Genomic DNA, 22,255 nt, shown 5'->3' on the forward strand with positions numbered 1-22,255 from the left:
CGCCAGCGAGGATTCCAGCAGGCAGCCGTCTTTTTCTCTTGCTTCCATCTTCTTCCCTTCACTGCACTCTCCAGGGCCGCCCCTTTCCCCCCCCCGCCCCCTTGATTTATACCCACTTTCCTTGGGTCCGTCCCCTGGGTTGACCCCCATACCTACGTATCCCATGTACGGGGAGGGGTGAGGTGTTTCATGGGATGATGTAATTAGCATGATCATGTTAGCCCTCATTAGCATATTGAGGGGTGTTAACTTTAACATGCATTTCGTGGATAATGAAGCAAAGGTCATTCACCAGACAGATGGCCCTTGAAATTTGTCCCGGTGCCCCAGAGCAGAGCTGACCTGTCTCCACAGGGCTCCCTCCTCCAGCTGCACCTTGTGTTATCAGGGCAGCCTTATCAGCTTCGACCTCCACACCATCCACCTGTGACTCATAGTTTTGTCTTGTGAGTGTTTGAGGCATTTCTTCGATCAGCCTCAACTTTTTCTTTCTCAGCCTGTTTTTCTTAGTTTCTTGCAGGCCTGGTTTCTTGTCTCTCACAACTCTTCATCATGCCCAGTGGAAAAGCTGCTCTCTAGTGAAGCTTCTGCACTTGCACCACTCTGGGGCTCCCTGAACAATACAATGTCTCAAAACCTAACTCAAACCTGGCTTTCCATGTTCAAATTTTAATTCTTTCATGCTTAATACTCTTCTTGCTAGAAAAACCACTTTCCCAGATGCTTCCTGCCTGTGGGAGAGCCTGAGAAGGAAGGAAGAAGGTTAACATGTTCATGGGTTTGTGTGTGCTTGTGGGAGACTCTGCTGATGCTGCTGCTGCAGCACATCTGTGCCTGTTTCTGGGAAAAGCCAGACCAGACTAGACTTGAGAAACGTGGGGAGAGACTTGCCTTGCAGCGATCACAAAAGACCTGGCTGGATTTAACTCCCTTACGTCCAGTTCTGCCCTGGCCATGCCTGTGTGTCGAGCACTGGGCCCTTTTCCAGCTCTCTGGTGCTGCAGAAATAGGCCGCCATGACCACAGCTGCTGGCGAGAGCACTTCCAGGGAGAGCTGGTTCCTGGAGGGGTCTGCAGAGCTGGTGACTCGTGTCTGGAAGGATGAAGCGATGTGCTGGAGTCACAGGAAAGGATACTGCAACACCACAGGCTGCAGGTCTCTGCCAGATGGGCCCTGACCCCCGTGAAGATGCCTCAGGGGACAGCAGGGGAGGAGGAAGCTGATGTTGTTCAGTCACAGCCCAAGAATGGCCAGGAAGGCCCAGAAAGGCCAGGACCAGCTGCGGTGCCCAGTGATGGCCCCTCTCTGCTTGGGAAGACTCCTTACCCACCTCAGCACTCGTCGGCTGCAAACCTTGTGCAGCCTGTGCTGGGCCCAGCAGGTTTGTGTCAGAGGTTTGTCCCCATCTACCCCGAGCCACAAGGTGGGCAAGGACCGTGCCGTGAGCACGGCTCTGCCGTCCACTCCTCCCTTCTCTCTTGCAATGCCACGCTCGGAGCAGGCGAGTGGCTCTGGCAGCAGGTTTGTGTTAAAGCTCCGCTGGATTTCCTGTCCCCGTGCGAACGGCACAGAAGTAGCGGGCAGAGTCCCGGGGGCCCAGGGCACGCAGCGACAGCGACGACTCGGACCGGGAATTGTCTCGGAACACCGTTGCTCGACCCTGCACTGCTGCCCCGTACTGCTTTGTAGAACCCGAGGGGCTGCTGATGTAGGACACCCACTCGAGTCTGTCACCGGGTCTCTGACGGTACCACCAAATGTAGTAACTCCCGAAGTCGAAGCCGGCCCCGCGGCAGGAGAGGAGCACGGAGTCCCCGGGCGCTCGCAGCCCTCCGCCGGCCTCCAGCAGCCTCAGCTGCGCCCACACCCCTGCGGACGGAGAGCGCAGGCAGCCGGGCAGGGCGCGCCCACGGCCCGAGGCCGTTCCCCCGCCGCCCCGGCAAAGCCCCCCGGGCCGGCACAGCGCCAGCCGCCACCCGCCTCTGTCCCGGCCAAGCCCCGCGCCCGGGCCAACGCCCGCCTGCCCTCCCCGGGGCTGAGCCGCGCCTGCTGCCGCCCGTCCGGCCCGAGCCGCGGCCCCAAAGCCGCCCTGGCCTCCGCCTCGGCCTCCGCCTCCTTCCGCAGCCCCGGGCTCGCTGCCCTCCCCGCCCGGCGCTCACCTGCCGGCCCCGCGGCCAAGGCCAAGGCCAGGAGCCACGGCCCCAGCCCGGGCGCCATCATGCCCTGCCGCGCCGGGGCCGGCCGGGGCCGCCGAGGAGCCGAGCGGAGCCGCGCTCGGGCCCGCTCCTGCCCGCCCCGCCGCCTCGGCCCCTCGCCGGGGCAGCGCCGACGCCTGTGCCCGCCCACAACAGCCCCGCCCCGGCGCCCCGGGGCCGCGGCCCCTTCGCGGCAGGAGCAGGGGGGGCGCGGGGAGGGCCGCGGGGCAGGGCCGGCGGCACAGCAGGAGCGCGGCGCCCCGGCACACGAAGGCTCCTGGCCCTTGGCTCCCAGCGCGGCTCCGGCGCTGGCCCGCCTGCTCGCCCTGCCGAGCCCTGCCCAAGGGGGTCGGCGCCTCGGCCGGGCGCAGCTGGGACCCTTGTGGCCCCGGGGCACTCCCGGCCCGGCAGTCGCAGCCCAGGGCAGTGGAGCGCAGATGGACCTGCGAGGACACGGCACAGTCAGTCCATCTGCTCGTCCCTGCACCGCAGAGCTCCGCGCTTGGGCCTTCTCAGCCGGAATCGGGCCTGGAAACCATCAGGGCTCTTCCACCAGCACATTGCTCCCACTGCCTCCTTGCCACGGGCCAGCGGAAGGGATGGAAATGGGAAACACGGACACCCCCCCCGGGGGCTTTGGGTGCGTGTCGTATCCCAACCACAGACTCTTCTGCAGGGAGCACTTGGTGACCCCGTAGGAAGCTGACCTGAGGAGGCACAGGCTTAGATGGGGCTGTGCACAGCTCAGGACACTCTGCAGGGCGCTGTGCTGCTCGTTTCCCTGTCGCAGGGTGAACTCAGATGCCAAAGCACAGTGAAGAGCCTGGGGTGGCTACTCGTGTCGCGTCAGCCCCGATGCCTGTTCCTACCTCCCGCTACAGCTCCAGGCACACAGTAACTGTTACGCTGCTGCGTTGGGCAGCTGATCAAAGTGTCCCTGTTCCACCTCTCACTCTGACTAGAAGGGGGGTAGCTTGAAACTGGGTGTGGAGAAAGGACGAGGCACTTCTGTGTGACTGCTCAGGACAGAGGTACCTGAAAGATGCCATGGGGTAGCAATGAGTTTTTCTAGCTGCTGCTTAAATTTGCATACAATTGGGCATGTGGGCGAGTGCACATAGTCCCCAGAGCGAGAGCGCTCGTATGCCATCTGTCTGCCTGCTCGTGCTGTGGCTGCCTCGTTCACGTGGAAAAGTCCTGGCAAGGAAATGAATATCAGCTCCCTTGGGATTGCAGTGTAGGAGCCCGTAATTCCTCCTCTACTCCAACCAGCTAAGAATGACAGCTGGCACTTCACTGCGAGTATGTGAAACACTGCATCAAGTGTGAGCTGACTGGAGTGCCAGGAGTAGGAGGGACAGTCCAAGACTGCCTGGACAGTCAGACTCTGACAGACCACTCACAACTGGTTGGGCAGTGGGTGGCACAGTAAATCCACGCCTTGGCATCTGCAGCTGTCAGACTGCAAACAGCTGCCTTGGCAGCTCATTCCACAGCACTTGGCCTAGAGAATAGGACACAGCCTCCTTCTTATGTCAAAGTAGGCAACTGGCACCTCTGAAAGAATGGCCGAGTTGAGAACAGCCCAGTATCTCCAGGATTTGGAAAATGGTGGCCACATCTGTAGGCCAAGTCCTGCTAAGCCAAATCTCTCCACCAACACAACTGCAACATGGGTGGCCCAAGGGATGACTGATAAGCCTGCATGGACACACAGTACGTGTGAGCAATTGTCCTCCAGGTGACATTGGCAAGGCTACTTTGGGCACATACATAATTATTCCACGGGCAGCCCTCTCTACATCCGCTCCTACCGCTGCACTAGACGTTCAAGGCTCTCCGCAATGGGCTGTGGCTCCAAGGTGTCTAAATGGTGCCACAGAAGAGCCAGGTACACCCTGAGCCAGTCAGCAGGCACGTACCTTAAGAGTCCTACGGGATGAAGTAACATCCCTCAAAATGGGAAAATAACTTGCAGGATTCCACTGGTAGCCGTGAGAGTGGGACTTCACCCATCTTACACACCATGACCTGCTGTGACCACAAGAGAACCGTGGCTTATAAAGAGAAGAGTAGTAACAAGAGAAAGATAGAAGCATCACTATTAATAAAAATAGAATAACAGCCATTAAATATAAACAGAACCAAAAAGACATGATATTGTGTGTTGGGTTTCTGTGTGGTGGGGTATTTGGTAGCAGGGGAGGGGGTTACCGCTGTGTCTCCTGTGAGAAGCTTCTTGAAGCTCCCCCGGCTCAAAGACCCATCTGTGGCCAAGGCCAAGCCACTTAGCAATGGTGGCTGTGCCTCTGTGATAAGGTATTTAAGATGGGGAACCTGAGAGGAGGAGGGGGAGATGTGAGGAGGAGTTGGGAGGGAAATACCAAAGCAAACCCCGAGGTCACTGGAAGAAAGAAGGAGGAGGAGGGGAGGAAGCTGTGCTGGAGCAGAGACCCCGCTGCAGCCCATGGGGAGAGGGCAGGCTGTGCCCTGCAGCCATGGAGGGCACCGGGGGATGAAATGCCACCTGCAGCCTGGAGAGGACCCCACGCCAGAGCAGGGGCTGTGCCTGGAGAAGGTCGGGACTGTGAGGGCAGCCGGCGCTGGGACAGTCTGTTGCTGGGATGCGGGAGAATAATGGACTATGAGAGTTATATCAAGCAAAGCCGTTTATTTTTCCAATAATACATACTTATGCTCTCACCAATGCTCTTACTTCATAATTAGCAAATGATCAATTAGACAGCTATCAATCTTTGCTCCTACCAGCATCAGACCACTCTAACACGCGCTGTGCAGACCAATCACCCTCTCGTTCACGCGCTGTTCACGTGGCGGTAACTTCTCACAGGTCAGTAGTTTTCCACAGCTCAGTGTTGCAGCTGTCCGGTGTTTTTCCCTGACACCTTGGCACAACTCAGCAGTTTCTTACCTTTCTCCCAAGGCCTGTTTCTCATCAAAGCCTTGCTGCTCCTCAGGGGCTGTGCGAGCTGACAGGCCAATGTCAACTTGCCTCTCTCCCACACTGGGAGGGCTGCACCCCACGGCAGGGACACACTCTGGAGCCGTTTGGGAAGAGCTGCAGCCCTGGGAAGGATGCATGTGAGAAAAGTTCATGGAGGACTGTCACCCATGGGATGGACCCCACGTTGGAGCAAAAGAAGAATAGGAGGAGTCCTTCCCCTGAGGAGGAAGGAGCGGCAGAAACAACGGGGGATGAACTGACCCCAACCCCCATCCCATGTCCCCCTACACTGCTGCGGGACAGGAGGAGGGAGAGAAATCAGGATCAAAGTTGAGCTGAGGAAGAAGGGAGGGGTGGGGGAAGGTGTGTTGAAGATGTAGTTGTATTTCTCACTATCCACTCTGATTCGATTGGTGGGATTCAAATATATTTATATGCGTTTTTTTCAAAATCGAATCTTTATGCCCATGACCACAATGGGTGAGTCATCCCTCCCTGTGCTTGTTTTGACTCCCGAGCCTTTTGTTATATTTTGCCCTCCTTATTTTCCCAGATGGGGGAAGGAATGATTGAGCAGCTGTGTGGTGCTCAGTTGCCCCCTGGGCTTAAGCCACAACAGCAGAGCACTGGCTATTGGCTACTATGACTACAGAAACTCTTCCAGGACTGTCTTCTGTAAGATCCTCATAGAGAAGTTTATAAAGTCTGGCCTGGGGGATCAAAGTGTGAGGCACATCCAAAACTGTCTGCAGGCCTGGGACCAGATGGTGGTGCTCAGTGACACGCAGGCTAGTTGGAGTCCAGCAATTAACGGTGTCCCCCAGGGGTCAATGCCAGCTCCGATACTGTTTGACATCTCCCTTAATGATCTGGAGGATGGGAGAGCGCGCACCCTCGCCAGATGTGCAGGTGACGCCAAGCTGGGAGGATTGGCTGATGTAGCAGAGGGTTGCGCTGCCATGCAGAGGGACCTCAACAGGCTGTTGAAATGGGCTGACAGGAACCTCGTGCAGTTCAAAGAGAGGAAGGACAAAGTCCTTCACCTGAGAAGGAACATCTCAAGGCACTGAGGAAGCTTGGGGGCTACTCAACTGGTAAGCACATTGTCAAGAAAGGAGCTGAAGGTTCTGGTGGACAAGAGCTTGAGCATGACCCAGGAATGTGCCCTTGGGACAAAGGTGGTTAATGGTGTCCTGGGTGCATCAGGAGGGGTGTTGCCAGCAGGCGGAGGGAGGTGACCCTTCCCTTCCTGTTCAGCACTGGAGGGCTCATACCTGGAGTACTGGCTCCACGTCCTGTCCCCCCAGCACACGGGAGACAGGGACAGACTGAGGAGAGGCCAGTGAAGGGCCACAGAGATGATTATGGGACTGCAGAGAGAAGAGTTGGATGGTTTACCACAGAAAAGTGAAGGCTTGGGGGTTTCTCATCAATGTAGAGAAATACCTGAAGAGAGGGTGCAAAGAAGACGGGGCCAGGCTCTTTTTAGTTGTGCCCAGTAACGCGTGAAGAGGCAACAGACTCAAACTGAAGCACAGGAGGCTCCTGCTGAAAACCAGGAATCATTTTTGACTCCAAGGGTGTCCAAGCACTGGCACAGGTTGCCCAGAGAGGTTACGGAGTCTTCATGCTTGGAAATATTCAGAAGCTGCCTGGAAATAGTGCTGGGCAATGAGCTCCAGGTGGCCCAGTTTGAGCAGGGGGCTTGGGCCAGATACCTCCTGAGATGGCTTTCAACCACAACCTTCTTATGATTTGGAGAAAGGCTCAGAGGCACATTCAGGGCTTTGTGGGTGATATGTGTCAGGGCAAAGAGGAAAAATGAAACTTGGATATTAGTCCTCCTGATGACATCCAGGCAAAGCTTCTTACAGGAGCATTGAAGAAAAACTCACTGTCGTCTTCTGGCTACAAGTTTCAGTGCTGGAACTCAAGAGAGAAATGCACAAGTGATACAAATGTAACATGGGTGGGTAAAAAAGTAGCACACAGAGGACTCAGGAGAGCTCTTCAGCTTGGGCATGTTTGCTGTATTTCTGGTGTTTAGTCTTCTGTTCGGTCTTAGAGTTGTTCTCTGAAGGTGCAGACCCAGGTCCCTGCACATGTGACAGGGTTGTACAACCCCGTAGCCAAACCCAGAGCCTGGCTTTGGAAGGATGAGCAAGAACATGCAGCCCCATTGGCCCAGGTGACTGGCTGCTTCCTGGAGACAGAGAGGCCAACTGCTGGCCACAGCCTGGTGCTGGGGGCAGGGCTCCTGGAGACAGTGCAGGGGATCGGATGCAATTCCATTGGGAAATGAGTGGCAGAGGCCCTCCCTTTGTCCCTCACAGCCACCCAAAGGCCCCTGCCAGGGAATTGCAGGGGTACATGGCAACACGTTGGCAGTGCATGAGGTGAGGAGGAGAGACTAGAGGTCTTCCCCCTAAGCAGGACACAAGGGCACTCCCAAAGCATTTCCAGGCCCCTAAGCTGCCTCTTAAAAGCTCTGGCTGCCCATCAGGCCTGATGCTGTCCTTTGAGGCTCCCCAGAAAGGTGAGTTGAGGCTGTAATGGACCTCTGGAGAAGGTCTAGTTTATCCCTCCTGCTGCAAGCAGGATCAACGAGAGTAGTTGTTAATTTTCTTCATAGCAGCCTCTATGGGCAGGTGTGATTTTTGCTGACCAAAGCCATGTGGATAACACACCGATATTTTATCTATTGTTGAACAGCGTTTACACAGTGTCAGGGCCTTCTCTGTTTCTCATGTTCTACAGCTGACCCCAACTAGACAAAGAGATATTCTGTACTGCATGAAGTCATGTGAAGCAATAAAATCCAGGGGAAAGAAGGAGGAAAGGGTGATATTTGGAGTTATGACATTTGTCTTTCCCAAGTAACTTTTACGCCTCAAGAAGGCCTGGAAATGTCTAAACATCTGCCTGCCAATGGGAAGTAGAGAATGAATTCCTTTGTTTGCTCGGTTTGTGCGTGCAGCTTTGACTTTACCTATTAAAGTCTCTTTATCTCAACACACAAGTCTTCTCACTTTTACCCTTCTGATTCCCTCCCCCATCTCATTGTGGGTGACTACGCAGGCAGCTGTGTGGGGCTCAGCTGCCTACTGGGGTTAGGGACCGTAGGCTGCCCACAACCTTGTCCAGTTCAGTTTTGAAGATCTTCAGGAATGGAGACTGCACAGCACATTGACAAATCCCCCATTGTGGGAGTGTCAGCTCTGTGCAGCTGTGGGACATTCAATATGTTAAGAGTCCAATCATGTGTTACTGGTAAATAATGAAGAGGTGAGCTGGCATTGGCCTGTCAGCCCTGCACAGCTGTGGGAGATTCAATACTTAAGAGCCAAATGGACATGAGCTGGTCAGCTCAGCCAGAGAGCTCTGTTTGGGGAGCTCGGTGAAGGTGCAGAGCTCTGCTTGAGAGAACTGTGCTTGGTGAGCCAGGCAGGAGCTCTGTCCTGTGCTGGCTTGGATAAGCGTCACCTCTGCTCTGCACAGGCCTGGAGGAGCAGCAAGGTTTGGAGGAGAAACAGGCCTTGGAAGAGAGATCCTAAGCTGTGCTAGTGTGGTCAAGAAAATGGCAGCACGGAGACTGCCTGTGTGGTATGGAACTGTTTGTGGGATAAGGGTGTTGATGACCGTTTAGCTGCTGATTTGCTTATCATGAAGGAAGAGCTAAGGTAGAGAGAGCATGAGTATATACTATTGTATTACTAAAGGATTTTCCTTCTGCACTTCAATGCAGAGTCTGTGCCTCAGTTGCCACACCCCCGTGGCATTTTCTTCTCTGTGCTGAACCAACCCAGTTCTCTGATGCTCACATTGTATATCAGACACTCCCTTGCTCATCTTCGTGGCCCTTCATTGCATTTGCTCTGGTATGACCATGTCTTCGCTGTACTGAGGAGCCCAGGAGTGGACACAGTAGTCCCCAGTCTTGTGGCATCGCTGGAGAACAACAGACATGTTGTGAGTGATCCAGACCAAGGGGCCTCACTGTACCAGCAAGTGCAGCTGTGTTCAAGGACATAAACAAGGCTGAGACGGCCTGAGAAACTACATTCCTGCCCAAGAGATAAAGATGTTGGAATGTCGAAAACAGGGGGTCTACCTGGGGGGAGAGCAGCACATGGACACCACACTGGGACCAATCATAGGGGGCAGAAGGGCGCGTGAACAAGTAGCTTTAGCCTATTAGCAATAAGATAGCGGCGCGTGAAGCTTGAGATAGAGTATAAATTGCTGTGTAGCCTTTAATAAAGTGGCATCAACTTGATCACATTGGTCGTCTAAGTTGTGTCCGAGACTTCCGCGTCGGCAACTGTCACCTGAACAGGGACCCGAGGGAGCCTCATCGAAGATACGCGGGACTCAAGCCCTGGGGAATCGGGACCCTCCCGTCGGTGCTCGCCCGAGCAAGAGAAGACGGTCCGGAGGGGGCAGAAGCCAACCGTAGCAGGCGCTGCCCCGGCGCCTGGGAAGACGCGCGCGCAATCGTCGGGAATCTCGCCCTGATCAGGTGAGCGGCTGGGGAGGAGATGGGGTCCGCGCTGGGTAAAGAAGAAGCGGCAGTGGTTAAGCTCCTCCAACATATACTCTCTAAGAGAGGAGTATCTTATCAGTGGAACCTGAGGAGGGTGCTGTTGTGGGCTCGGCAGCACGGACTAATCCCCTCAGTGACCGCAGCCTTTGAAGCAGCTACTTGGGAAAAGATCGGCGCGGCACTGTGGAACAACGTTAGCTCAGGCTCTAAAGACAGTGGGAAACTCTCCACCGTGTGGAGATTGGTCCTAGACACTCTGACAGAACTGAAAGCAGAACGGCAGACCCCCGCCTCCGCTTTCGCTGCCTGGTCAGCAGAGGCCGAACGCGCTGGCGCTCAGGATTCCGTCACTGCTGGGACGTTCGCGGGATCCCTGTTCCCCAAGGCGGCTCCTGAAAGGAGGGACGGGGACGCTGCACGCGCAGCACCCGTGCGGCAGGAAAGTCAAGAGCAAAAAATCAACACATTTACTCCAGCTCGACTCCCCTCCCTCAAGCCCAAAAGATCAATCACCGGAGCGCACGGCCCAGCCCCGCTCCCGCCGCCACCCCCCGCCCGACCCCCCCCCCGCCGCCGCCGCCGCTTCCTCCTTAGAGGACGGCGCCGACCCAGCCCTGCCCCCGTCCTCGCCCCCGACACCCCGGTCGGTGCAGGAGCAATCTCGTTATGATTTACAAGATCAGCACCTGCAAGAACTAACGAGAAAATTAGAGCAACTTGAACAGCACCGCCGCCTCCCCCTCTTCCTTTGAACCCCTTCTTCCGCGACCCGGGGGGAGGGGGGGGGTGGTCAGAGGGAAACGGTGGCTCTCGGGTCGCTGCCATCGTCGGCTCAACTGGGAGGGGGGGCACTGGGACGCGCGGGTGGTAATGGTAATCCAGCACAGCGATGGCGGGGAGTTATTCGGGTGCTATAATTGAGGGGCAGTTTAACGAATTTAGACCAATGACGTTTCCGGTAACAGTAACCTCACAAGGCAACGAGTGGGAAGCCTGAGATTGGAAAATGATGGGGATGTGCTGGGTTACGGAATTAGTATATGGGGAACGTGAGCTAAAATCACCGTGTACTGGTTCAGTAATTCAACCTCCCAACAATTGCAATTTTCCCAACGTTGGCAAGTGGCCTGCGAGGCTGTGGCAGCCACACCCCGTCAGCAAGGAGATCCTCTATATGGGGGCAAGCTCAAATGCTGATGGGTGCAGGCCCTTTTGCTAGCCCAGACTGGCAAGTGGGATTCCCACCAGAAGTGTTACGGTTAACCCAAGAATCGGCTTCGAAAACGCTTCTAGCCGTACATGATGAAAAAGCAGCGCCAGCATTTACAGGAGTAAGACAGGGGCCCACGGAGCCCTATCCAAGATTTATTGCTAGACTACATGCCGCTATTGATGTTAATCCTGAGGCTTGGGGGGTTTGGGACTCTCTTAGTTTCTCATTAGCATTATTTATGATGGTGCTGATGGGTGGGCTGAGAAAGACTTCAGTCTCTTACCCGCCTGCGGCCGAGACCGGCACCGCGCTGTCACCGCCCACCGCCCCAAAAGCAGCAGAAGTTTTTACAGAAGCTGCTGACACACCACGTAATCATTAAGCAATGGCTTTATATATTCTTAACAGTGTTTTGATGTTTGTAGCGTTTGTCATTTTATGTTGTGTGAGTAATAAGGGTAAGAGGCCTCTTTGTGTGATTGTTTTGCGTGTGCGAGACGCGGCAGCTGCAGACTGCGGACTTCTTTGCCAGAGTGCCATAGTACCCACTGGGTCACTGGTGCTGCCTGTTTGTTTGGGCTCAGTGATTTAAGTGTCACAGGTGAAATATCTCCTCTAGCAGGAGGCAGTAATTCTGTGTTAATTGTTGTCTGGAATTTAGGTGCATACTCTGCAGGGAGAGTGCACCTTTGTACCATCTATCTGAGAAGGGTATTGTCATAAAAATCATCAACAACCTTACAGAGGTTGTTCGTTTTACCAGAGGTCAGACTTACTCAGCTTCTTTATTTTACTACAGCTGGGGTGACTCAGGATTTGGATGAGCACGTACCCCTCAAACATTTTGAGCTCAGACAGGGAGACAAAGTCGACCTCTGGTAAAATGTGCCCTCACTAAAGCAGAAGAATCTGTTGCACTGACAGGCATTTTACATACTGGTGCGGATGTGACCGTAATATCTGTGAGCAGATTGGCCGTTAGCTCGGGTAACGCGAGTGCTTTTCAGGGTTAGTGGTCATGCTGTAACGTTTCAAAGCAAAGATCTCATTCATGTAAGGGGCCCAGAACACTGGGTAGCAAATATTCATCCATTTATATTGGAAACCCCTATTACATCATGGGGTCATGACTGTACGGCTCAATGGGGAACTGAAATCGGATCAAATTTGTCTTAATCGCCACTGAGCACAACCCACCCCTAAACCCACCCTGAGACTAACCTGGAAAACAGAATCACCCGTGTGGGTGGGTCAGTGGCCCTTGCCAATGGAACAGTTGTGTCACCTTAATGATTTAATTCAGGAACAATTAAGTGCAGGACATCTCGTACCTACCACCAGTCCTTGGAACCCCCTGGTGTCTGTTATTTTAAAGAAAAGTGGTAAATGGTGACTTTTACATGATCTCTGACACATTGATTCCCCTAAACTGCCATCTTGTAATAATTGATCTGGAAGATTGATTTTTTCTCCATTCCCTTGCATCCAGATGATGCATCTAAATTTCCTTTTTTTGTTCCCAGTATCAATGTCAGTGAACCTGCAAGACAGTACCACTGGGTTGTTTTACCATAAGGCATAAAAAATAGTCCCACGATGTGTCAGTGGTTTGTTGCAAAGGCTTTGAGCCCTGTTAGAACGCAGGTCCCCCAGGCTGTTATAGATCATTATATGGCTGACATCCTTATGGCAGCAGAAACACAGGAGATCATGGAAAAGGCTCCTGCTTTGACCAAAGACTCAGTATCTCAAATGGGGTGACAAATAGCACCTGAAAAGGTACAGAGATCATCACCATGGCAGTACCTGGGGTGGAGAATTTGTGAACAGACCATTGTCCCCCAACAACTTAAACTTGAAACTGATGTTAAGACTTTAAATGATTTACAGAAACTGTTACGAACCGTAAATTGGATACAGCTGTTGTTGGGCCTAACCAATGATGATCTGCATAGCTTGTTTGATATTTTGCGAGGAGATCCTTCACTGACATCACCCAGAGCACTTACAGAGAAAGCGGAACAAGAGCTCCACCGTGTAGCTAACGCCATCTCAGAAACACAGCAAGCTCGGCTTTCACATGCAATTTTCCCACCAAAATGCCAGGGCAATACAGAACCAGTTTTCTTTATCAAGGCCTCAGGCTAAAGACATCATTGAGACTTGCCCTAAGTGCCAGAAGGACTCTCTCTCTTCAACAGCCAGTGGTGTCAACCCTCGGGGACTCACTCCTCAGAATTATGGCAATCTGACGTCACTCCCTTTGCTGCATTTGGATCGTTAAAATAGGTGCCGTCAATATTGCACCACTTCTCATCACAGACACCAGATCAACAAGAAGTCCAGGGCAAGGCTCAACTGTTAACAAAAACCTAGGAAGTGCTACTTTGGAAGTACCAGATCCTTTAATAACCCATGGAAGAGGTTATGCTTGTGTCTCCACAGGTCACAGTCCCCGGTGGTTACCAGCAAGGTGTGTGTGACCACACCTGAGGCGTGAGAGGCAGCTTTTGGTGGACACTCAGGAGCCGGCTGTGGGTGCTGTGGATGCCCCTGTGCCGACAGTTCGTGATCTCTTCAACTGATCATTTAAGCAGAATGGATGGGTAATGCTTGCTGCTGCAACGGGAGCAAATACACTGTCTCTGTCCTTAATCACACTACGGTTGCCAACTCTTTGAAGAGAACATGCTGACAGTAATTACAACTCCTTGATGACATATACAGGCTTACTAGTCACTTGTCAAAGATGTAGCTTAGACAAAATGTCGTTATTAATAAGGATGAAATGCTGTAAGAATGTGTGTATTTGACTTCCTTTGTTTAGCAATATTAAGAATTAGGAACTCAAGTGTTTAACCTTATTAGAAACTCCCTTGGTTTTCCCCCTTGAGTGGTGGCCAGGCTCTGGGTGGAACCCAACAGGAGGATGAGATCAGATGTTTCCGCTCAAAGAAAAGTGCCAGTTATTTTGGCCTCTTGATTTGGAGGCTGGACCTGCCTGCAGCGATGTTGGATGCCTCACCTACGGATGGACGCGTCGCGTAGGATTTCCGCTTTGCGAGGACGGGCACTCTAAATTCTCGCTGCATCCAGGGTTCCCCAGCAACTGCGGATCTGAATGTTAGTACCCCGTTAGGTAAGTGTGCTATTTCATGTTTTACTTACTGTTTATTTTTGTAGTATTTAGTCATATCCCTTAGTTATGGGTACTGAAACTAGCCTACTCTTTTTTAACTCGTAACTGTAACTGCTGTATTGTTTCTAGCCTTCTGTGGAACTATTTTGAGTATGCTGTGTTTTTTGAAGTTTGCCTAACCCTTAATTGATAAAGCCTTGAAACAAGTCTTGCAGGTGCAGCTGCAAAACAAAGAAAGGGGAGATGTGGGGGCATTGGCCTGTCAGCCTTGTTATTGATTAATTGTAATTTAGTGGGAAATAACCACTTCTCAATTTTTAGTGATCAATAAAATTTTATTAGCAAGCAAAACAGCGCTGGGTGTGCCGGGAGTCTCTGCTCTACCAGGACACACACCTGACCCGGCAGAACCGAGTCCCTTTACAGTGTAGGCTTCATCCATATTCATGCTGGGCGTACCCTGAGGGGTCTGCAAAGGTGTAAACAAGTTTCAAGGGCTTTTCTCCGGTTTCCATCAGAGAAGGGGGGGATGACTCAGCACAGGGGTTTTTGTAGGGGCTTGAAGATGGGGACCATTTTAGCTCCCTTCTAACAACTGATTTTAACAATAGAAACTATACACATATATCTTATTTCTTATTTACATAAGAGAATTACAAAACTGTTCGGCCACAAAACACAGTTTAGGTACAACGCAATTTGGTATTAAGAGAACGTGGTTACAAGTATGAGCGGGTTAGAAGCGGGGGGGCTCAGCACAGAGCCCCCTCGAGACAGTTGACTGCCGCCTGTCTCTGAGCAGAAACCTAAACGCTAATTTGGCATTACGGAGCCTCACTAGGGCCGCTCGGTGTCCCCTGCCCCAGCCCCAACCCCCCTCCGGGGCAGCTGGGTGCTCGGGACAGGCCCTCATGGCTGGGGAGGGGGCAACTCTCCCCCCCCCCCCCGCCCCATGCTGGGCCAGGCTCCGTGACACTGCTCCAGGGCTCGGCTTGGGCACGCTGCTCGGGTCGGGCCGGTGGCGCCCCGGGAACAAGCCCTGTCCCAGCTGGAGCCAGCAGCAGGAGTTCAGCTGCCCCCACCCCGAAGGCAACGGTGCCCCGGGCGGGGGGAGCTCCCCAGCCCCGGGGAGTTGGGGGGGAGGTGGATGTCCTGACTACAACTTCTTTTTCCCTTTGAGAGTTGAATAACAAATACCATATATGTTTTATTACAAGCCTTGCACAGCCTCTGAGCCATAGCTGGGGTTTGATGAAGTACAGGCCTTGGAAGAAAGATGAGAGGCTGCTGAGTTGTGCCAAGGTGACAGGGAAAACCAGCGGCCAGCTGCAACACTGAGCTGGGGAAAAGTGCTGACCTGTGAGAAGTTACTACCATCGCGGTAGGGCGGAATGCGCCAGGGAATATGGGAAATTAGTTCAATTGACCCGTGAAACTGATAATGGACCAGCCTATACCTCTCAAAAACTTTGCTCTTTTTTGTCAACTCTGGGGTATACGTCACATCACAGCTATACCACATCCCCCCACGGGGCAAGCCATAGTGGAGAGAGCACATCAAAGCTGTAAAAGCGCTTTTGCAAAAACAAAAAGGGGGAGAGGTCTTGGCTGCTGCAGAACCACTTGCAAAAGCGGTGTATGTGTTAAATTACTGACGGCTCACAGGTGACAGGGAGGAACCCCCAGTAGTAATACATAGTCTGGGTCTGAAATCCGGTATAAGCCGGTGTGGAGATGGTGCTTTTGCTCAGTACAAGGATGTTGCTATAGGAGAGTGGAAAGGACCTGTGGAACTAACAATGACGGGTCGAGGCTGTGCCTGCGTTATTACCGACACCGGCACTAGATGGGTTCTGAGAAGATGGGTGCGACCCTGGGAAAAGGAAGTTAAGAAAGATGAAACAGAAACCGAATGAGATATTAACTTGGAGCAGGGGTTACGTTTGTGTTTTCACAGATGCCGGCTCCCTCTGGGTTACTGCTCGGTGTGTTCAGCCTGTATGGGAACGTGCCTCAGGGTGAAGGATGGGTGGTCTCACAACCAAACACCACCGCAAGCCCTGAAAATCCGTTCTCTACATGCTTGGGAGAAATACCTGTGGATACATGGCCGAACCCACTGCGGTTTTGGCTTAGCAAACAAACTAATGCTACTTCTTTGGCTTTAAGTGGTCTTTTAACTGATGCCGATAGTGTCAGACATGTTACCTTATAAAATAGAGCTGCGATTGGCTTTTGCTTCTAGCGCAAGGACACGGTTGTGCTGAATTTGGAGGAATGTGTGGTATGAATCTATCCGATCGTTCAGAATCTATCTTTAAAAGCATTTGGCAATTGAAGGATGGAGTCAAACGCTTAACAGAAGATGATGGCTTGGACTGGCTGACAAGGATGGTTAAAGGTTGGGGATTATCTGGTTGGTTGATAACATTAGTCAGAACTGTCAGAGTAGTCCTTTTGATTGTAGTGACTGTGCTCTTAACGTTGCCTTGCCTTATCGGCCTTCTGCAAAGGGCCCTGCAGAGGACTGTCGGTGCAATGTTTTTAGCACAGGACCACAGGGGGGTCTGGATTGCTCAAAAACAAAAAGGGGGATTTGTGGCATCGCTGGAGAACAACGGACATGTTGTGAGTGATCCAGACCAAGGGGCCTCACTGTACCAGCAAGTGCAGCTGTGTTCAAGGACAAAAACAAGGCTGAGATGGCCTGAGAAACTACATTCCTGCCCAAGAGATAAAGATGTTGGAATGTCAAAAACAGGGGGTCTACCTGGGGGGAGAGCAGCGCATGGACACCACACCGGGACCAATCATAGAGGGCAGAAGGGCGCGTGAACAAGTAGCTTTAGCCTATTAGCAATAAGATAGCGGCGCGTGAATCTTGAGATAGAGTATAAATTGCTGTGTAGCCTTTAATACAGTGGCATCAAGTTGATCAAATTGGTCGTCTAAGTTGTGGCCGAGACTTCCGTGTCGGCATTGACGTATAGATGACTCCTGTATATTTTATAACTGAGAGCCATTGTGCTAGTAGGTGTTGTACCAGGTTATAACAAACCACCTGTGCTGATGTAAAAAGTGCTAAAGTGTTGAAGTATTGAAGCCTGAACAACAGGCCCCGAGCCGAAGCTGCTAACTTCGTATGTAGTCATTAGTGCCATATGTCTGTTCATTATTAAAAGATGTAGCTGAGGTATCATAAAACATGTCTATCCTGAATATATCTTCATCCTTCTTTGTGCAGGGGCAAGTTACCAAGGGCATGGAGCCAGCTGTCTGGCCTTGGGAGCAGATGTGTGACCTTGCTCATCAATAAATTAGATAAGCAGGGAAACTCCCTTGGCTTCCTCCTTGAGCCCTGGCCAGGCCCTGGGGGAATCTAATTGGAGGGTGAAAGCAGATGATTCTGCTCAAAGCAAAGGTGCCAGTTATTCTGGCTTGCTGATTTTTGGTATATAATGCTGGACCCGCTCTCAGTGACTTTGGCTGCCTCACCTACGGGTGGACACACCACGTAGGATTTCCCACTTGCTAGGAAAGGCTCAACAAATCCCCGCTCTAACTGGGGCTGCCCAGCGACTGAGGATCTGGGTGATGGTAACGGGTGCAAGTGGTGATGGATCTATCTTAATCACTATTCTCTCTCTCTCTTGTGGTAATGATTTCACCCTGTATTTTCCTATTTGTTTGCTTTAAGTGTATTATTCATCTTTTCCTACTGTATGTTTTCTGCATTACTCTGTTACATTATTTAGTCATCCCCAGTAACATACCCCTACTCTTTCCACTCTGGTGTCTGACTTTCATTGGGATCCTTAATCAGCAAAACACCATGCGCTTTGCTCAGAGCTCGTCCTGGGAGCGTGGGATCTGCTCCATCAAAGGGCCCTCCTCTGCCTCCCTGCTCACCTGTACACGGAAAGAAGGTTGAGCTCTGCAGCTCTGCCCTCTCCATTGGGGTGGGAGTGCACAGGGTGAAGGGGATGGTCCCTGGCAGGAAGTTTGTGCTGCTGCAGCCGCATGTCCTGGCCCTGTGAGAATGGCACAGAAGCAGCAGGCAGCTTCCTGAAGGTGCAGGGCAGGAGGGCCAGAGACATCTTGCTCGAGTTGTTCTCCCAGAAGGAGCTGCCTCACTCAGCCACTACCACCCCATAGTTCTTTGCAGTGTCCCAGGAGCTGCTGATAAAGGAGACCCACTTGATTGTGCACCCAGGTGCCTGCCAGAAACACACGATGTCACAGGCCTTGACTCTGAAAGCAGAGGCTTGGCAGGAGAGCTGTGTGTTGCCACAGGCTGCTTTCAGCCCTGCCCAGCCTCCAGAAGCTGTACCTGGGCCTGCCTCTCTGGAAAGACACATGGACACAGTCCCAGTGGACTGAGGATGGCAGCAGGGAACCTGTGGCCTCCCTCCAGGTGCTCTCCACCTCACCTGACCTCTCACATTAGGCTGCTGCTCACTGGCAAAGAACTGTGAGCTGCCCCATGGGAAACAAGCACCTTCACTGAAGGATCACACTGTGGGGCTTCCCTTCTCTCCCACCTCCACCGCTGCCCCGGACTGCACCAGGACCCTTGTACAGGACAGGAGACATCAGGTCAAAGTCAGCTCTCTTGAAGTGCAGGGGGGTGAGCTTACTGCACACTCTCCTTGATGCCCTGAGCATCATGAATTCTAACATTTCATGGTCGCTGCAGCCAAGGCTTTCTTCAGCTTCACATTATCCACCAGCCCCTCCTGGTTGGTGAGAACAAGGTCCAGCATGGCACCCCTTCTTGTTGGCTCCTCTACCACCTGCAGAAGGAATTTGTCATCAATGCATTCCAGGAACCTCCTGGATTTCTGGTGCCCTGCTGTCCCATCCTTCCAAGAGACACCCGGGTGATTGAAGTCTCCCATAAGGACCAGGGCTTGTGAATGTGAAGCCTCCCCTGTCTGTCTATAGAGGGCCTCATCTACTCGGACATCCTGGTCGGCTGGCCTCTAGCAGATCCCCACTATGATATCCCCTTCCCCTGCCTTTCCTTTAACCTTCACCCATAAGCTCTCAGTTTGTTCCTCAGTCATCCCCAGGTCAAGCTCCAAGGATTCCAGCTGGTCATTAACATAAAGAGCAACACTCCCTCCTCTTCTTCCCTGTCTATCTTTCCTTAAGAGCCTATACCCATCTAGACCTCCACTCCAGTCATAGGAGCCATCCCACCACGTCCCAGTGATACCTATAACATCATAACCTGTAGATGTGCACACATCTCTAACTCCTCTCGCTTGGTCCCCATGGTCCGTGCATTTGCATAGAGGCATTTAAGTGGGGCCCCCATTGAAGCCAACTTGCCGGCTGAAATACATTCTACCTGGAATCCATTATCTCTCACTTCATGTGCTCTCTCACTGGCCTGTGAACGACCCCTGGAGCCAGGGTATCTATTTCCAGTACTGGACTCAAAATGGGATGGAATGAGGATCCCCTCCCCTGACCAATCTAGTATCTGTACTCTCCATAGCTGGGGCAAAGCCAGGGATGCCCAAGTGTGCCCTTGGGGATCACCAGGCAGACGGCAATACGCAGAGGGAAGGCAGAGCTCTGCCTGCCTGGCTCACCCCTGAGCAGAGCAACCAAAGCCTCCCAAGGGGCTCCGAAGCACAGCTCTTGCCCTGGGGCTCTCTGGCAGCGCACCCCATGGCTGGAGGGTATCCCAGCCCGGGGCCAGGCTGGCCTGTTTGCTGTGCTGTGGGAGTGAGCATGGAGAGGGTGTTGAGCCCCACCACGGCATTTGTGTCCCCATGGGGACTGCAAAGAAGTGCCAATGGTGGAGTCCTGGGGATGTGGGACACGTAGAGCAATAGATGCCACAGAGTGGCTCTGGCAGCAGGTTTGTGTTAAAGCTCCGCTGGATTTCCTGTCCCCGTGCGAACGGCACAGAAGTAGTGGGCAGAGTCCCGGGGGCCCAGGGCACGCAGCGACAGCGACGACTCGGACTGGAAATTGTCCCGGGACACCGTCGCTCGACCCTGCACTGCTGCCCCGTACTGCTTTGTAGAACCCGAGGGGCTGCTGATGTAGGACACCCACTCGAGTCTGTCACCGGGTCTCTGACGGTACCACCAAATGTAGTAACTCCCGATGGTGAAGCCGGCCCCGCGGCAGGAGAGGAGCACGGAGTCCCCGGGCGCTCGCAGCCCTCCGCCGGCCTCCAGCAGCCTCAGCTGCGCCCACACCCCTGCGGACGGAGAGCGCAGGCAGCCGGGCAGGGCGCGCCCACGGCCCGAGGCCGTTCCCCCGCCGCCCCGGCAAAGCCCCCCGGGCCGGCACAGCGCCAGCCGCCACCCGCCTCTGTCCCGGCCAAGCCCCGCGCCCGGGCCAACGCCCGCCTGCCCTCCCCGGGGCTGAGCCGCGCCTGCTGCCGCCCGTCCGGCCCGAGCCGCGGCCCCAAAGCCGCCCTGGCCTCCGCCTCGGCCTCCGCCTCCTTCCGCAGCCCCGGGCTCGCTGCCCTCCCCGCCCGGCGCTCACCTGCCGGCCCCGCGGCCAAGGCCAAGGCCAGGAGCCACGGCCCCAGCCCGGGCGCCATCATGCCCTGCCGCGCCGGGGCCGGCCGGGGCCGCCGAGGAGCCGAGCGGAGCCGCGCTCGGGCCCGCTCCTGCCCGCCCCGCCGCCTCGGCCCCTCGCCGGGGCAGCGCCGACGCCTGTGCCCGCCCACAACAGCCCCGCCCCGGCGCCCCGGGGCCGCGGCCCCTTCGCGGCAGGAGCAGGGGGGGCGCGGGGAGGGCCGCGGGGCAGGGCCGGCGGCACAGCAGGAGCGCGGCGCCCCGGCACACGAAGGCTCCTGGCCCTTGGCTCCCAGCGCGGCTCCGGCGCTGGCCCGCCTGCTCGCCCTGCCGAGCCCTGCCCAAGGGGGTCGGCGCCTCGGCCGGGCGCAGCTGGGACCCTTGTGGCCCCGGCGCCGGCTCCGGCCCCAGCGCCAGGGACGGGCTGTCGGCCCGCACATCCCCTCGCAGGCCCCTCCCCGTGCCCCCAGCCCGCCCTGGCCTCACCCCCGGCCCTGCCCGCGGGCACCGGCGCACACCGGGGCTGTGCTGCCATCCAGAGGGACCGCGACAGCCGCAGAAGTGCCTGACAGGAGCCTCCTGCGCTTCAGCCAGGGGAAGAGCAACGTCCCGCCGCCGGCCAGGAACAAGCCCGTGCTCCAGGGCGGGCTGGGCGCTGCCCACATGCAAAACACATTCGCAGCAAAGGCCCCGAGGCTTCTGCTGGACAACAACAACTTGTCCAGGAGGCAGCGATGTGCCCCTGCGGCACAGAAGGTTCATGGTGGCCTGGCCTGCATCAGGCAAAGTCTTGCCAGCGGCTCAGGGAGCTGATCCTTCCCCTCTGCTCAGCACTGCTGAGCTCACCCCGGGACTACCGCCTCCACTTCTTGGCTCCCCACTACACGAGAGACTTGGGCAAAGAGGAGAGAGGCCAGCGAAGGCCACGAAGGGGCTCATGGGCTGGAGCACCTCTTCCAGGAGAGAGCTGCGACTGTTTACCCTGCAGAAGAGAAGGCTCAGGGCACATCCCAGCAGGAGCTGAAACACAGGAAGGGCGGGTGCAGGGAAGGCCGGGCCAAGCTCTTTTCAGTGGTGCCCAGTGACAGGGCAAGGGACAATGTGCAGCCTGATGTGACCCTACTTCACTCTCAGGGTGACCAAGCACTGGCACAGGTTGCCCAGAGAGCTTGTTGGGTGGCCATGCTTGGAGGGGTTGACAAGCTGTCTGGAGATGGGCCTGGGCAACGGGCTGTAGGTGGCCCAGCTTGAGCAGGGTCTTGGGCCAGATGAATTCCTGAGGTGGCTTCCAACCTCCACCTTTCTGTGATTCTGGGAAAGACTCACAGGCACATTCAGGGCTTTGTGGGTGATATGGGCCAGGGCAAAGGGGAAGACTGAAACTCGGACTTTGCTCCTCCCCTGATGACTTCCAGAAACAGCTTTTTATGAGAGTGTTGAAGAAAACTCAGTGTCCTCTTCTGGCTACAAGTTTCAATGCTGGAACTCAAGAGAGAAATGCACAAGTGATACAAATGTAACATGGGTGGGTAAAAAAGTAGCACCGAGAGGACTCAGGAGAGCTCTTCAGCTTGGGCATGTTTGCTGTATTTCTGGTGTTTAGTCTTCAGTTCGGTCTTAGAGTTGTTCTCTGAAGGTGCAGACCCAGGTCCCT

The 22,255-nt window shown here is 54.4% G+C and overlaps 2 gene segments (V, D, J or C); both read right to left on the minus strand.

Moving 5' to 3' along the window:
* Positions 1-976: 976 nt before the first annotated feature.
* On the minus strand, positions 977-2,218 carry LOC141953706 (Ig heavy chain V region 914-like). The segment is given in 2 exon segments: positions 977-1,870; positions 2,161-2,218. Coding segments are annotated over 2 exon segments (399 nt in total).
* Positions 2,219-19,935: 17,717 nt separating this feature from the next.
* Positions 19,936-20,624, minus strand: LOC141953236 (Ig heavy chain V region C3-like). The segment is given in 2 exon segments: positions 19,936-20,276; positions 20,567-20,624. Coding segments are annotated over 2 exon segments (399 nt in total).
* Between the last annotated feature and the right edge of the window lie 1,631 nt (positions 20,625-22,255).

The sequence above is a fragment of the Strix uralensis genome, chromosome 22 (assembly GCF_047716275.1).
Source record: "Strix uralensis isolate ZFMK-TIS-50842 chromosome 22, bStrUra1, whole genome shotgun sequence".
Taxonomy (NCBI): domain Eukaryota; kingdom Metazoa; phylum Chordata; class Aves; order Strigiformes; family Strigidae; genus Strix; species Strix uralensis.